Source organism: Tympanuchus pallidicinctus, unplaced genomic scaffold (genome assembly GCF_026119805.1).
Source record: "Tympanuchus pallidicinctus isolate F22 unplaced genomic scaffold, pur_lepc_1.0 scaffold8, whole genome shotgun sequence".
In the NCBI taxonomy this organism is placed as follows: Eukaryota; Metazoa; Chordata; class Aves; order Galliformes; family Phasianidae; genus Tympanuchus; species Tympanuchus pallidicinctus.
The window spans coordinates 24,023,742-24,041,938 of NW_026294802.1; the positions used below are offsets into that span (position 1 = coordinate 24,023,742).

Below are 18,197 nucleotides of genomic sequence, written 5' to 3' on the forward strand. Positions count from 1 at the left end.
TGCATTTCTGAATGTATTCAACTCTATCATTAATTCAGTAAGTATGTCCCCTTATTTAAGGATGAAGATGCATGTTGTTTCACTCCATAATCTGCTGCAGCCTGTAGGTGCTAATGGCCCCCAGGTATCCTGATGACCTGCTCCTGGAACAGCAAGCACATGCACTGACCCTGCACTGGCTTCATGGAGTTACAAACACTGTAGTGTGTTACTGCTATTTTAGCAGGATTCGTATGCATCACTTAGATTCTTGATTAATACATTTCACTTGAGAGAGTTTCCTGAGATGGTATGATATCTCCAGAAACCAAACCCTCTCCAGTAATAATGGTGTAATTAACCTAAATGTTAAAGTTTTCTTGTTTCTTCCTTAGAAGATGTTATTAAGATGTTACATTTCTTTCAGTTTCAGTTGACTACTTCATTAAAATGTAATCATCGGTTCGCTTCAGTGATATGCTAAATTTAAAGACGTCAAACAAAAATCTCTTTTGAATCAACATTTGCACATTGCAGTAAATGTATCCGTAACAAGTTTTTCTTCCTAAAGCATCAAGGACAAACTAAGGAAGCTGTATAGATTTTTTTTTTTAAATATAACCTCATCATATTCCTCAAGTAATCTGAAAAGAAGAGGTTAGGATGCTTCAGTCATCCATAAAAGTTTACTCTCAGAACTGAAATACATGATAGGTCTAGCTATTACTAAATTTTGTATGTCTTAGGTAGCACAGAAGTTTGAATGGGTTCTGCTTTGCCTTTCAAATTGCAAAGTGCCAGTAGTTCAAATCCTTTTCAAGTGTTTGATTTGATCTGCAACAATATGCAGTGTATCTTCTCATATTTCAAAAACGTATGTGTTATTAGGCATTTATTGCTGGTTTCACATGTACTCCACAGTACAATGTTTCTTAGAAATGAAAAACTAGGAAGCTTGGAAATGAACATTTTAAAATTTAAAACAATAAAACCACCTGACCTGAAAATAAAAGGCAGCAGTGCTTAGATACAGGTTTGCCTGGAAATCATTACATCATCAAATTCAAAACAATTATTATATTTTTGAAAATGTTACTTTTAAGCTTGTACTTATAGCCAACCTGGCTGTCAACATTGAAGGAAGGCTATGTTCATTTCATCCTTTGCAAAGGGCCAGCATAAGGCAAGGTTTGAAAGAGATTCAGATGCTACATAGTCCTAGATTGCCAAATAGATTTGACCTTGTGCGTGCTGCTAGAACAGTTAGAAATTTGTCTATGCCATCACTTTCCCATTTATCCTAAATGCTATATATAAATTATGTTCGTGAAGAAAATTTATGTGCAAGTCAGCTAGCTATTAACTGGGTCATTCTGACAGGATTCTGGCTCAAAAGCAGCCAAATCTCCAAATGTATTTATATAAATGTTAGTGCAACAATCATTACTTACTTTGTAGCTGCAGTGAATCCACTCACTGTGTCATGACATGACCATGCCATCTGGCCCTGTTAGAATGAATCAAGAGCAGAGCATTCAACTTTCATTTTTCTACCAGTATTTGTTTGATTGGATAAGAATCTCCCAGTTTTCTTTTTATTTCTTTTATCAGCATAATAACATAAATCCTTTAATTCCACATCTGCAAGACAAGCTTAAGATGTAAGATTTATATCTTCCAAGGAAAATCAAAACAAAAAAGAAAAATTTCCTATGAACCTAAGTTGGGGAAATTTATTCCACAGGTACAGGTTGTGTTTGCAAGATGCAAGTTCCTAACTTCCATCAGACTGCGGAAAAGCCTAGATATGCCAGAGCACATGCATACGTATATTCATGAACAAACCTCTGTACAATCAAGACCTCAGTAATGCTTATACATACAGTTACTGTGTAAAATAAAATCTGTTGTATGCATGGCCTTCTAATTGACCTGAAAGAGCTGCAATGCAAATAAGTCTCAACTGACTACAGTAATGAACATATCAAGCACCACTATATTCTGTATTAATAGAAGAGCATCAGTTTCCTTCTAACTAGAATCAGGGCTGATAAATTCTGATAAACTCACTCGATAAACTGGATAAATTCCTAATAATGTTAAAATCCTCATGATGTTTTTCATTTTTAAATGTTTTCTTTTTAAATGCTGAATACACACGCAATAAAATTGATAAACATATAAAATAAAATAGAATATTGGGTCTTAGATTTGCCTATGGAAAATTGAACCCATCAGTAAGCTACTTGAAAATATGTGAAGGTGGGCCTTTTAATGAAATACAAGTTTGAAACACTGTAGTCATCACTTAGATTCTTTTTAATCCACACAGTGCCACTTTAATTAGGTCTAATATGTGCAATTGAAATTAGAACTTGATATGATGTATTTTTTAATACAAGTAATATCTGTCCTCTGCATTATACAAATGGCTGTTTCCAATGACTTTCTTAATTGCACACATTTCAAAAAAATGAATCCAATTGAATTAATTAAGGTCTTTTTCCATGCCATCCATCTAATGTTCCTGAATACTTAATGCTTATTAAATACTATTATGTCCTAAATGTACATGATTTATTTTCCATCAGTAACTCTTAAGGATATATTTAGGTTAATGCCGTTTTTTTCCCTATTTTTGCTTACAGCATCTTTAGAAAAATTCAAACTTAGCATTAAATTTCTTTCTTCCCTCCTCATCAACCAGAAATTACCTGATATAGTTGGCTTTCAGATGGCTCTTTAGTACTTTCTCCTTTTCTAGCAAACAATACTATGTTCAGTACCTGTTATTTTCTGTTTTCCCATTCCAGTAGAGGAGGGACTGATTTTCAGCATTCTGATGAAATCATTGATTGTATGCTGTAGCTGCCATGGTTTTGCCATGGCTGGATTGGGTTCTAGTCCTTCAGATATACGTAAATATGATTTTTTTAATTTTTTTTTTGCCAAATATATTTTCACTTCTTACTTGAATGAAAAATTCTTTGCAATAGCCAGTGAAAGCTTTCACAACATTAAAATTGTATCTTTCTATTAAATTAGGTACTGTACTTGGGGAATTCCTTCCTATTGTAGTGTTACAAGCGTAGAGGATTGTTAAATCTTACTCTTATTACCATAAAAATGAAGAAACTGAATTAATGCATTGTGTCTGAAAGAACATCATAAATAATATCTATATTGAACTCATTTTAAAAGGAAACTGAATTTTTAAAATAATATTTTTATGCTTTGTCGAGAGTTTTTTAATCTTTTCTCCATACAACTTATTTCAACTATTTACATTTTCTTTTCAAGCAAAATCTGACAAAGCCCAATTCCCTGCCTTATCAACACAGGTGTATCAACTGCAATTTGAGACTTCTTGACAAATATAAACATCTACTTGCAAACATGCAGCTGATCTCCTGCAGATGCAAATATCAGTTCCAATTAACTGTTTAAGGGAAGAATCTACTAAACACAGCAGCAGAAAAAAATACCTACATGTCTTTAGTATACATCTGAGGGAAATTGTTGTCTTCGTTCAATAAAATGGTAGTAAAGTTGTTGACTTATGAAAAACTGAGTTCAAATTTAAAGATCCATTTCTTTCTCTAGCATTTCATTTTTCTATGGACAATATGCTCAGGAAACAAGAAGATGATCCTTGATCCTCTGATGTAATAGGGAAGACAGTCTGCAGGTCCCTTAACTTACACTAAGGCAGCTGAAAACTTCCAACTGACTGAAGCTGACAACAAATTAATCACATTCTGATTAATCTTTTTTATTACTCTCTATCCCTATCCAAAGGAGTATTCAGAGGAAGATGTAGGATACAGTTTGATAGACTTTGGAAGGTCCAAAATGAAAGGCAAAAGAGTTCAAGTCAGCCAGTACTTCTTTCTCAGTAGAAAATAAAGATGATGGAATTTTGCCCTCAAAATCATGAGGATGCATATTCAATCGTAATGGTCCCTCCAACACACCTGGTAATTGCTTGACTAGTTTTCTAGTCCTTTATTTATATTCCATACCTTCACTGTCTTCCCATTTCTAAATTTTCCTTTCTTAAACTATCTTTGTATGACTTTGTCATTTGTTTTCATTTACTTTTCTGTCTTGTATTTTTTCTTCTCTCTCACAGCTGTTCTGCTTCTCACACACAAACACAGAAACAAAATTCAAGATCTTGGAACCAGCTCGCTGCTAAATTTACTGAAATGAATACAACATCTTTGTAATTAATCAGAGCACAGGCATTTCACTTCAAAGTTTTCTTCTATAGCTGTACCTACCAAAGCCTTTTATATCTCTGTAAATCGAGAGTTAATAGAAATATAATTTAATTCTGAGATATCTGGATTTCATTCAGGCATATAATTTTCTTTTTACGATGGCAATTAGAGGATGTTGAAGAAATTTTATTATCGATGCATCCTGGTTTCTCGTACAGGTACTGTTATCAATTATATTGGCAAAAAAATAGGTTACCTAGAGGGAAAAACACTCAAACCAGAATGAAATTATTCCAAACAGAGCAGCAAACTTTAAGTTAAAAATCTACTCCACATTAACCATATTTACAGATCTTTGGTACAAATATGTTTTGTAGATGCACTTTGCTGAGTTGATACCTAATAAATAACCAACATCAGTTTAATAAAAATCTCATTTTGAAAAATGCGTCTGTTCTTCAAAAGAACACATAATTTTTTTAAATATTCAGAGACCATTTAGAAAGATTTTGGTAATTGTAATACTGCTATTATTTTATCTATCATATGGTTTCTTTATGAACTACTGTATATTCATTAACATTTATGTACTTTTTTTTTTTCCATTCATCTCTCTTCATCTCATGAAAAGCATATCTGGGTAAGTTAAAACACCATGGCTGCTGAACATATTCATTTTCAGCACCATGTTTGTATTCTATATTTTGTTCTTATTTCTTCTTTTTCTCTTCTGTTTTCTTTTTCCTTTTTTTTAATTTTTATTTTTCTTCTGTTACTCCTGTATAAAAATATCATGCAGAAAAATGACCCAAATGAAACTTTTCAAAGTATTGAAAGCACACAGAAATTTAGGACTTGTTCCTGCAAGGCTGAACATAATGAAGAAACTATTTGTAAGTAACTTCTGTAGAAGTTCTTAAACACATTTTGGGCAATCTCAAGCCCAGAATTATAAAGACATTTAAAGTTTAAGTCAGTGGAAAAATCACAACAGAAATGGCCCAAAATACTAAAGACATTTATTCATATATATTTTGCTACACTAAATCCCGGAGGACTCAAACTCCCAAACACTTAAGTAATCCAGAAAACATTCTTTTTTCCTTTTTAAACCCTCATGCTATATAGCAGTACAGTAATATTTCATTTTGCATATGCTTTTACTTTCTTTTTCACCAGTTTTTTTTTAAGTTTTTTTTTTTTTTTTTTAATTGTTACCCTTATATCAAGTTTAAAATTTCTAACTCCTCTTTTATCTACCATACGAATGTTATTTCTTCTTGAATTACTTGCAGAGCTTAGGGAGAAAATTTCTTGCATTCAAACAATGTTTCAGCTCTCACTTCCTGAAGGCTGGAAAGACAGAAAAGCTTGAAGAGAGCAGGGTTTACCACATTAACTTAGAATGTATGATTATGAAATGGCTTCGTAAAATTAGACTTGGTAAGATTTAATCAACCTGGGAATTCCAGGCATCTCTAATTTAGAGCTCTACATATAAGATTGCAAGGTTATACATTGTGCAAGTCTGTTTATTTCACAAGTGTTTTATTTTTTTCATAGTCACTCTCTGTAGGTCTAATTTTCAGGGCATAAATTAAGCATTCCTAGATATGTATCCCTTAGCTTAATGTATGCCTTCAGTTAAAGAATGTCCCCCCTTAGCTTGCAAAGACTTATTATGTGCACATGAATGGAACAATAAGAGTTAAATCTACTTTCCTAATCTGTATTGTATTGCGCTAAACTTAAAATTGAATTTCTTCATTTTATAAATTTAAAACCTTCCATTTGTTAGTAGCTTCTTGATTCGGGCCTGTTTTCATCTCTCAGTCATTCTTTGCTGAAAACTTCTTAAAAGTTTACTTTACAAAAACTTTTGTAAAAATGGAAATTGAATTTTGCCCATCATTTTGCCCTCCTATTATGCGCAATATCAAAAAGGAGGAAGAATGAGAAACGAGTTCAAATGATTTAAAAGTCAGGTTCCCTGATAGCCAAAGTTGCATCCAAATTTTACTCAGTGTTTAACTACTGTAGTCTTTAGAAGTCAGATGCATCTTTTCAGATTAAATTAAATCGGTATTATACAGCAATATCATGTCTGAGTCTTTTTTTTTTTTTTCCCCTACTTCATTGTTTAAAAATATTTATAGCCCTGCAGGAAAAATGTAGATAAAAAACTTATTTGCCTTGGACATTTAATGCAATTATTAATTTATATAAGTGCAATTATTAATTTATTTGAGTACAGCTAATCTCAACCAGTTTATTTTGTCATCTGATGACACTACCCTCATGATTCTGGTCTCTTACAAATATTTAGGAAAAGGCAGTACAAAAGATAAAACTTAAATCTTCATTTAAATTCATTAGAAATCTTCTGTCCTAAATTTTGGTGTTCTTGAATGTGAGTAGATTAGCTATGGCAATGCTGTACATATGAGAGACAGATGTGTTTAATCTTACCTTGAAATTATATAATTACTAAGGCAAACAGTATATCTTGTGTGCATTTATCTTCTAGAAAACAGTTGTTTAGTACTTGGATGTAAACTAAATATTTCAGTATTTCTGATAATAATAACACTGATGGTAGCAATAATAACAATAAGAGAGTCTGCAAGGCAAACTCTTCCACTTGTCTTTTTGAGAAAGCATTTTATAAGTTCATTTCATGGGATCCAAATCACCCATTGGCCAAAATTTCTAGATAAATTCTGCTTCTATTTTACTATCGTTATTTGGTCTTGATTTCACTGTGCCTCGTTTTCAGTTTATCTCACATTTATGCTTACATTTTAACTGAGTCATTATAATATGCATAATATAACATTCCTGAAGACTCTTCTTGTGAACCTACTAGAACTTTCACAGTAAGCGCTATTACTTGCAAAAATAAGATCTGTGTTGAAATACTTTTTATATTCAAGTTTCTTCATGACAGCGTTAGGGTCCAGTTTCTGTAATATATGGAGTGTTTGGATTATACATGTCCAAAATTTTAGGCTGTTATTTCTTGTTTTGCCTCATGGTGAGAAGCTCCATCTTCATGAAGAAAATTGAATGTCATTGAATGACATGCTTTAAATCAAGATTTTCTTAACTTCCCACACAAATTCTATTTGAAGAACAGTCTTATTTTTAATAAAGTTCCTTGAGTTTTATGTGATGAGTTGGTAAGGGCTTCTGATACGGAACTAAAATTACCCCTGTGTAATGGAGGAATATATGAGAAATAGAAAATGTCAAGAATAACACAATTCTGGTCTTATAATTTTTCCCTTCTCTGCATCTGTGTACCCTTCATGTCCAGAGGGATGTTGCAGCATTCACAGTCCTCACGACATAAAGCAGTTATGCGCTACATTATGTGGTATGTAGTTGTTCCTGGTGCGCATAAGAGTGATGCTAAAGAAAATGGGTCAACATAAAAGTATTAAGAAGTAATTCTGGAGAGAATTAAATCAGTGTTGGGAAAGCAAGTCCACTTGTCTGCCACATAACTCTGCAACACAATGTGGCATTTTTCTTTTCTGGCTTGTAAAAAAAAAAAGAGAGAGAAAGAGAAAGAACAGAGCACATTCTGAGGCACTCAAAAAACAGATGAATATAAACATCTCTCAAATTTTGGGAAAATGCTACGTAGTCAATGTTCATGTAATTTCCTTACTTTGCAAAACATGACTTGGGGTAACAATGCATTTTTTTTAAGTAGCATATTGCTGTTAATTCCACAGTGGAAAAGGATTTTATTCTTGAACAATAATAATGTTATATTGAAAAATATGGCATTAATTTGGAATTCATTCCAGTAGAAGTGAGTGGTTTGAAGCCTTATCTGCTAAATAATACCATTTCTAGTAATGCTTAATTAATGTCAATTCTCCCTTATCAACTTGTTTTCATATGGTGCCAAAAAACTAAATGTGTATGGAAATAATTGCATTTTAATTCCTTACCTCCTTACCAGTACAAAGTGGACACACTGTAAGATGTAGTACTTTATTGTCAGCCTTAGGAGAATATCCCTACATTCCCCTGCAAAGCATTTTCAACATTAGAGAAACTGTACCATGCTATTCGCTGTCTCTAATCTTTGTATTTGTAGTGAAAGGAAGGAGGAGTGACAAGCTTATGTAGTTTATTTCTCCTCCTCTTGTGATCAGTTGTCTGGTTTTGTAAGGAGAATAGCGCTACAGTTGCCACAGTCGTATCTGGATACCTTCTCTTTTTTTTGGCTCAGGAAGCCACTGACTAACCTGAAAGCACTTCATTTCATTCTGTCTGTTCTAAAATACTCAGATTCTGTTCTAAAATAAGCAGATTACCCTATTCATTTTTCTTAGGATTTGTACTGTAGGTCAAAGCAATATATGTTTTTTCCTACATGTAATTTGCAATTTATTTTGGTAGAACTGAATTCCAAGAACTTCCTATATTATTTCATATCCAAAGACAATTTGCTATGACTGACAACTAAAGAATATCTCTCAAGAGATGGAAACTCCTAGTTCTGATTTAGAAATTGTAGGTTCAGGTGATGCAGAACTCCTGATTTATATGAACAAATAGCCAAAACACACTGTTTTTAAAAGAGTAAAATATAATTTAAATGATCTTTAATATTGGAGAAGCATTTAAATGAAACATCCTAGGGAAGGAAATGCAAGTTTGAAGCATGAAATTATTTTCAAGGGAAATAAATATTACAAAAAATCCTTTTAGTATTCCACATAAATAAGTGAGGCTCAGGCCTAATGATGACTGTATTCCCTGTGCATGGCTGAGAAGAGAATTTCAGCTTTACACTAGATGTATTTTCAAACCAAAGCTCTTTTTTCCTACAAGCCAAGACCCTTTGAATTATGTGTTTATCATACTGTAGTCTTTAGCTATAGCATAGTGTCTTATTTCTGTTCCCATTTTCTTCAAGCAGAATCAATAACTGCAGCTACATTTTCCTTTAGCTGAGTGAGCCAGACTGCCTCTGAAGTAGAAGTGCTTTCCCACTCATGAAGGGTGCATTGAGTAGTGTTCAGCATACAAAACAAGCCTCAGGCCAACTCCGATGCTGCAAAGTCACAGGAAGCTCCCTAGAAATACTTAAATTATGGTTCCAATATAAGGAAGGTAACTTTTTCAATGGACATGAGAACTTTAAGAGACAAGGCACCTTCTGCAGCACCTCAGTTCCTGAGGCCACACGGGGATTTAACACCAAATTAAAGGATAAGCCACAAGTTCTTCCTGAACCTCATTTCCTTGGAGACCGTATGCTGTTGCTGTCCTGCTCTGAGCAGAAGACTCTCACAAATAAGTGGCCAGTGGCCCTCAAAATCATTATTTCCATCTTATTTATTTATTGTGATAGCCAGCTCAGTTCTTTCAGATGTGATGGGTAAAGAGAAATACCCCAGATAAGGAAAAATCTAGAATCAGGTTCTTCTGATGGTGGTGATTCCAAGAGACTTTAGGCCAGAGAGAAGGAGCTGCACCCTGGGCTTGGGCTGGCTTTAGAGAAGGACATATTCCTGTGGGGATCTGTAGGGTCTGTGTTTTGCCCTGGGATACTGAACCCAGACAGATGAGGAGGGGGTAGCTTCAAAGACTTGGCTCTCCCTGAGGACAGCTATGCCAGCTAGCAATCCTGCTGGCCCCAGGAGATCTGCCATCTCCTTGGGGTGTTGAGGGATGGCCAGGCTAGATTGCAAGCACCCTGCAAAGATATCTCTCGGGGAAAGCTGAACCCAAATTCCCCATCTGCGGATATCTGAGATGTGGTTGTTTGCTGATAGTGGCCATACCTCAGCTCTGCTTTACTAAGCAACGAGTATATGCCTCTATTGGCCCACACTGCTGGTCTTCCTGGGAGTATGGGACTCTCCAGCTATTGAAGGTATAACGTCACATTTGGGTGCCCAAGTAGCAAGTCTTTCTCATCTTACAGAGGACTGTGCCATCGTAGGAAGCAAGGGTAGCTCTTCAGTGTCTTTGGACAGCCAGGTGGAGCGGATCAGCTAAAGAGCTGTGCTGCAAAAGATGTGTAGGAGGAGAAGCTAAATAAGCTTCAGTAAAACTGTCAAGAATCTGTACTATTGTACATTACTACAGCAGCAACATAGAAACTAAAGCAGCTGTCTTTCTATTAATGCTCAGAGTGAGGGATTTAAACGCATTTGCAAAATTGCTGTTTGAGTTCCATGTTTTTACTAAAGCCAAATTGTCTCAATCTAGCCCCTTAGCAGTGCAAAAATCCCCAAAGCAGCACTCCTTGTAAGATCATTCAATTGCTTTTATCTGCTGTGATTTTGCAGTACATATACTTGAAAGGCTGCTTAGGCAGTGAAGAATTGCCAAGGGATAACTGAACCACAAAGGCTGTAGTAATAACAGAGGACAAAGCTGGAGCTATAATTCCAAGATTTCCTTGTTGGGTGGGAATGTAAGCAAATTTTAATACTCCATTAGCATAGTCCCTATCTAATTTTGTTTTCACCACACCTTATTGCTGAGAGCATTCTTTTGTGTTTTGCTCAGTAGGAAACTGCTGAGAGTATGTTGTTAAATATCAGGAAATAGAAACAACTTACAGAAAGACCACTTCTGCTATGCCACCACCACAAAGGGACTTTTATTCATGCTGCCTAATACAACAGTGCTCGGTTAGACGCCTGGTCAAGTAGTTGAACACATTGAATATGGAACATTTTCCTGACAGTGTGGCTGACAGACCTATACTTTACAAAATATTTAACACTACTGTATTAGAAGTGCATTTTAAGCTTTGGGAGTGGTACTTTTGCCACAGTTTTTTATACACATTCATTGCAGTCCAAAGAAGCTGCAGAGGCAGTAGTTGGATTGGTATCTGTTCAGTTCTGTAAAAGTATATCCATACGTATGTATAAAATTGAGAAAGCAAATTCTATAATCATGAAAACGTGTACCTCAGTAAACCACATGGATTTTCTTTGTGTGTAAACAAGACAAAAACTAATAATGTGCAACTACAAAATATTTAACCAACTCTTTATTAAACATGGATGGCTTATTTAAGATGCAGAACATTGTATTCCATTCCATTCTTGTATTCCAGAGGCCACAAAATTGTACATGGCCAGTACAACAAGGTTTTGTGTTTCAAACACAAAGAATCCACAGATTCTGCTGCATTACATCCAGTCTTAGCTAAGATCTGAAAGCTGGCCATTTGGGCACATTTCGAGTAATGACCAGACCACAGCTAAACTAGGCTCAGGAGGAATCCCAGAATTTTCCCAGTTTCCCAATGTCTTCTATTGTCTGAGAATAGAGAATACCCCAATTCTTTATTGCTTCAGATCAGTACACATAGAAACTTTTGTATGTTAGGTGACAAAATGCACCAAAGGACATCAACATTCACTAAGGAAAAAAAAAAGTTAGGAATAGAATAAGGAATATGTTCAAGCAAGAGAAGGAGCTATAATGTTCATTGTGAATTCTGTGCCTTTTCTATGCCTGTCATTGTGCTTCATTGTTGTTACCCTTAATGATGAGGGTATATTTAACATATTTAACAGCTTTTGATTCATTTTTAGACATGAACTTCTGGAAGAAGCTCGGAGAAAGGGTTTGCCCTTTGCCCAGTGGGATGGGCCTACGGTGGTCGCCTGGCTGGAAGTAAGCACTTCTCACACTGGTGGGCCACTTCTTTACCTAGATATCATTCCAAACAGAAGGAATTGTTTATTATTCACTTTCACCTGAAATGTGGGAGATGCAGATTGAAATCCTTATGACAGGCACTTCCTTCATCTCCACCATCAGTTGAGGTGCTGAGGGCTATCCTTTATTTCGAGGGTGTATATGAATGGAATTTGGAATACATCCAGAGAAAATTCTTCAGCAGAAGTCTCTACCAATTTTGACAAAAATCAATTTTAGTTTTAGGTGAAAGAACTACTTGAAAAACACCTACCCAGACCTTGGGGGAACATGAAGGCAGAATGTCAGGATGTTCTCATACATTATAGACAATCACTTCTACGTGGCGCCAGCTCTGTGCAGAGACAAGCTCTTTGTTGGCTAAAGCTGTAGCATCTGTTCTTTGTCTGCACTGAGTGTCTCCATGTATTCCTAACTATTCTCATGTCTGATCATCAGAAATAATCTGCAGAACTTTTCCCTGCAACTAGAAAAAATAGCCCCACTTCAAGGCTTTGACAGAAGCATGTTCAGGGAATAAATAAGGAGTGAGGAATGAAAGAAGCTGACATCTACAAAACTTCTACTTCACATTTTATTTGAAGGTTCCTAATGAAAAAGGATGAAATGAAAACCGCAGAAAGGCTGTTCAAGCATTCAGACATAACCTTGGAAAATGGGATGATATCTTTCTTCCAGAAAAACAAACTGCTATCAAGGAACATTTGTTAATTTGGCTGGCAAATGACTTTTCTGGGAAGTATGACAGTTGTGTAGCCAGATTTGTATCAGTCAGAAATATTCACTATTACAGTGACAACTGTAATACTACAATTACTGGCAAGGTGCACAGCAAAGGTCTAAGCATTTCCAAGTACTGAAAACAGTTTGTCCCTTAAAATCCTCCACTGTGATGTAAAATGTGGGGATATTTCTGGCAATTTAAGTTCTGATTATTTTTTTTTTAATTTTTTGCCTTGATTCTTAGCTGTGAAAGTGATGCTTCCCAGTGCCTCAGAGAGATGTTTTAAAGAAAAATTGATGTCTCTGAATTTCTGGGGAAACGTAATGAGAGTAGCACAGGAAAGCTCATGCAAAAGGTTATGTTGCAGTATCCAGTGCAAACTGTGTCCTGATGATAAAAATATATGAGGCAGAAGTGTTGGATTTATTCAGTGAGCATCAGTGCATTCAGCCATCAGATAGACACTGTGTGCATTCCATACTCTCCTGGGGAAAATGTAATGTGTGACCCTGGGAATACAAACTGAAATTAATATTAAAGGAGCCAAAGGGCCAATTTGAAGTAGTGGATGTGATTGCAGTTGTGATATGTCCAAACTTTTCAGGGCTCAACTTCTCAGCATTAGCATTTATCCTGGTCATTTGTAGGTAGCACAGACATAGCTGAGATATATTTTAAGAACTGTGACTTTTCTTAACTAAAGAAAAGTGTATCAGTCTTGAACTGTGGATTCACTGCCTATGTGTGAATTCTATACTGTAAATGTATCCTATTTTTAGGGACTGTTCTCATCCACCTTCATTTTCTGATAGGGACAGCTGTTTGTTAAAGAACTAGTTTACCTAATGAGCAGCAAACACATGAATCTGTTTCTGCAGAGTGAATAACTCCCAGTGTTCATACATTTCTGCTTTTCAAGCGCAAATATGAAAAAGAAATAATTAAATGGAAGTCAAATTAAATGGAAGTATTAAATATATTTTAAGTCTATATGTAGTTTCCACATGGGTCTTTGTTTAAGTGCAACTGTATATCACAGAATCACAGAATGTCAGGGATTGAAAGGGACCTCAAAAGATCATCTAGTCCAATCCCTCTGCCGGAGCAGGAACATCTACTAGTCACACAGGAATCTATGTAAATCTTGTTTTCATTTTTTATTTTCAAGAAGCTTTTTATGTCATTGCAACTAAACTGAGATTAGATCATATTTTCCAGGTTCAGACTAGAATATTCACTATTTTGCTGCACAGCAGAAATCTCACATTACACTTTGTGCTTCCCAGTGCCAGTGGCAAGAACTACGTTCTAAAAAAATCCAAAATGTCACCTAGAGTTAAGTACCTACATAAGTTGTTCTTTGTTTTCCATTGCGCTATCCTCAGAATCTCAGTGGTTATGGCATTTGCTGCCTACATGTGCTTTTCACACTTTATAGTATAATGTATTTCACGCCATGACAAAAACTTCCAATGTGTATGTAGCCCTACTATGGAATTACCTCTTTTGGGAGCAAAGATGTGTAGACACTGATAGTCATATCAAGCTCAGAAGACATGGCAGAATTAGTACTGAGTACGTTCCAAGAGTGCTAGAGATGGAAAGCACCTCTAAGAAGAAAGGACCAGGATGCTGTGCCACTTTGAAACACAGGGCTGCTGCTGACCTAGGCTAATAAGTCTCCTAAGTAGAGAAACCTGAAGTGGCAGTTACTTATCTTCTGAATCCATGGTGATGTAGTTGTGCTCACATCTCACTGTAACTTCTAACCAGTCTTTCCAATCAGGTTACTACCACACCAGCTTGTTCCTAGATTTGCAGTATGCGCAGCTCTCACTAGGTTGGTTATCTGTACTGTGCTTATTTCTATAAAGAAAATACAAGTGGCAAATGATAAAAGTGCCCCATAAGTATACCATAGGGACTAACATGGAAAGAGAATGAAAACCAGATTAGGACAAAATGGTAAAAATAACTTAAATGATTCCTATTTGTTTCTTTTCTGTGCATGATAAGACTATAAAACCACCAGTGATGCTGACTCGTGCCACAATTTGCTTGAGAGCACAGGAATGCAGTAGCCCAGATGATGAAGCTCTAAAAAATAATCCAAAGGATTCCTTTGCTTTAAATGTCTGGCTACAATAGAAGCAATAAAGAGTTCCTGTGAAGTCATGGCAATTTCAGTGCTTTTGAAACAATTTCATTTTAATAAAGGCTATGATAATTATATTCATTTGTGTGAATTACTAATCTTATTCAGGTTGATAGGTGCCTCAGTGATTAATTTCATCTGAAAAATGAAGTGGTGCTTGGAACAAATGTGTGCTTTGTCTCAACAGCTCTGGCTGGGAATGCCAGCTTGGTATGTGGCCGCCTGCCGTGCCAATGTGAAGAGTGGAGCCATCATGTCTGCTTTATCTGACACCGAGATTCAAAGAGAAATTGGAATCAGCAATCCTCTTCATCGCCTAAAACTCCGATTAGCAATCCAGGAGATGGTATCACTCACAAGCCCATCGGCACCTCCAACATCTAGAACAGTGAGTTCTGTTCAGATAACTTCTTTCCCACTTCATTCTGCAGGAGATTGCAGAAAGGCTTTGGTAGTAGCAGAGTGACTCTGATAACCCACGATTCCCACTCAATATGAACAGTCTTATGGAGAAGCATTTGTTCATCATTCACTTGATTATTGATCACTGATATATTTACCTTATTTGTAATTTTACTTGTAGGTGTGCCCTTCTGTTCCTTCAGGTGAACTATCCCAGCTAAATCAGATTGTCTTTTTTTGTTGTTTACCTTTTTTATCATTTGTGGAGTTTTGTAATGCAGGAGGGAGAAGGGGTTGTTTAGGAATATAGCTCTTCTGAATCTTGGTCCCTTTCCCCTTTTTGTACCCTTTCTAATGATTTACGATCTGATTTGGCTGCTTGAAGGTACCTCATGCTTTTAGGAGAAGCAGTGATTAGAGGCGTAGAAGGCAGAAGTGGAACACATGGGAAGGAAAGAAGTAGAGATAAAATAAGTCTGAAAGGAAAGAGGGGAATATATTAAAAAGAGCCTGAAAGTGCATTGGGGGAGAGCAAAAATGTTTGTGCTGTAGATAAAAGACATTTTTTAAAATGGAAAATGGAGAAAAACAGGCCAAATGGATGAGGAGAAAAAGAAAGAAGGTAACGAGAGGGGAGTTACATGCTGAAAGGCTGATGGTGATGGCTATGAAGAAGGCAACAGAGACTGAAACAACAAAAAAATTCCTGAACAAGTTAAAAAGTAAGGTTTGATTGGATGGGAAACATGGCATAGAAGTGAAAGACAAAGACTACTGCTTACATAGTGCGGCCTGGACTTCTAATGATATTAATAATGTTAATAATTGTCTTTTGTAATTTCTAATTTTCATGGAATTCATGAAGCATCTTTTGGTAGAAATTAGAATTGAGATACCTTGGAGGGATTCAGCAATTTATCCAGAACCATTGAGTTGAGATATGGGACAAAAGGATCCAAATGTTCCCATTGGTTGGCCTTTCACCTTTGCACTGCTAAGAGGCTTTCAAAAATTATAATTCCCCGTCTGATACTTCCTCCCCACAGAAACTTAACCATGGTATTGTCACAAATTATAATGTGAGTATATATTACAGACACAATACAGTGTTGAATTACTAAAAATACATTTCCTATCAAAATCCATTTTGGATATTTTTGATTTCAAAGCACAAGACGATTGTCACTTAGGAAAAAAGAAAACAACACATTCAAGCTAGTAGCTTGGGAATAATTTGCTCTTGACTTCTCCTTATGTAACTGACAGGAAAATGCTGCACTGCCCTCAACTGCGCATTTCTGAATCCCAAATCTTTCTGCTTCCCCTCTTCCTCAGGAAAGGAGTTAATTTACTGCAGCCCCCAAAAAAGCACAGTACATTCCACCTTGTGTGCACAGCAGGCTTCCCACCCATTTCCTGCATCATCTCATTGTCCTTGCAAGAATCTAAATGAAAACAGGTCAAAGAGGAAAACAGCAGTCTTACAAGCGTATTCTCTTGACATTTTTGTTTTGGAAATGTGGGGGAAGTAATCATTATTTAGATTACAATATGAGCTTGTGATGTGTGCAGAATATTTAGTCTGCAAAGTCTTTTAGAAATGAAGCTTACCTACAGATAAATCCATGACCTAAAGGTTGTATTTGCTACTTGCGTGTGAAATGCAGCTTTAATTCTTCTTTCCTTTGCGGCTGTGCTCATCCATCAGTGCTAGCTGAAACATTCCATCACATCTGTTCGGACTCCTCTAACAAAGAAACAAACCAAATTGTCTCAAGTTGTCTCTAACTGCCGCTCGGTAGAGGCAAGATGATGGTTGTGCTGATGGTGATGCTATACGCTGTTAACTTACAGTGGTGCTGCCTTTCTTCTTTACCACTGCTTACCTAATGTGGATCCCTCCTGCCTCCCTGCGGGCCCTGCTCGTAGCCCTCAGGCAATGTTTGGGTGACCCATGAAGAAATGGAAAATCTTGCTGCTCCAGCTAAAACGGTTAGTCCTTCCCTTTGCATGTAAGCATTACCACAGTGCTCAAAGCAGCTTCTGCAGGCTGCTTCCAAGCATGCCAGTAGAAAGAGCAATTCTGTTGTTTCTCAGCAAAAGAAATTTCAAACGGTGTTGTAATCACAAAGATTGTGCAAGCCTAAAAGTTGAAGTTCTACATTGTTTTTTTTCTCTGACAACTTGAAACTTCACTCAATGAAATAATGAAATAGCTGAATATTGTTGGTAAAAATAAACTTAGTGACACTCAATTGACCAGAGGAAGATTTCATCCTGTTTGAGTGGTCAACCAGAACAATGTATTTTTGCCATAAAATTGCTGTGTGAAAAGCGCTGTTCAGTCTATTCATAAGAACACGGATTTTATTGTGAACATTACAAGATCTAACTAGAAACAAATAATTGCATTTTTAACACCCAGTTTTGGAGAGGAAATGACTGTATTTTGATCATGAATCATAGAAAGTATTTGAGATAATGCTGTAGAGTTTCACTAAACTGTAAAGATTTTGTATCTTGAACACAGGTAGATTTGCCCTGCTAAAATTTTATGGCTATAATCTTCGTAAATCCTTCTGGTAGCTCATCCCAAGGCATTGAAAGTAACTTGAGTTTAGAAATTTTAACAGTACATTTTACAGATATGTTTTCAATCATAGTAAGATTGCCATTTGCATGAAAGCCACATCTGCTTTTTAACTCATTTTTATTGTCTTTTTACCTGCTTTACTAATTGCTTCCTGTTGATAACACAGAAAGAGTCTGAAGAAGGCAGCTGGGCCCAGGTATGACCTTTTTGCATGATTTTTTTTGAATGTAGGGTTAACAATAATGTAATTAACACATTATCAATAGTCAAAGAGAATGGTATTGTGACAGTATCTCAAAGACTGAATTGTAATTTGCACATGCTATAATTCTTCATTAAAAAAAAAAAAAAAAAAAATTCTTCTTCAGACAGGTTTGCTAGGGAATGCACAAACAGATGCATATGTAAATA

General features: G+C 35.9%; 1 protein-coding gene across 10 annotated transcripts in view; it reads left to right on the forward strand.

The window, feature by feature from the left end:
* The window catches only part of PPFIA2 (PTPRF interacting protein alpha 2), a 280,430-nt gene that overhangs the window by 249,320 nt on the left and 12,913 nt on the right, over positions 1-18,197 (forward strand). For 8 of the 10 annotated variants that reach the window (XM_052669069.1, XM_052669070.1, XM_052669071.1 and 5 more), the window contains 4 exons: positions 11,786-11,867; positions 14,979-15,179; positions 17,123-17,185; positions 17,953-17,982. In XM_052669069.1, the coding sequence (XP_052525029.1) occupies positions 11,786-11,867; positions 14,979-15,179; positions 17,123-17,185; positions 17,953-17,982 (376 nt within the window). The remainder of the gene's footprint in view (positions 1-11,785; positions 11,868-14,978; positions 15,180-17,122; positions 17,186-17,952; positions 17,983-18,197) is intronic. The other 2 variants (XM_052669072.1, XM_052669078.1) reach the window with 1 other exon arrangement.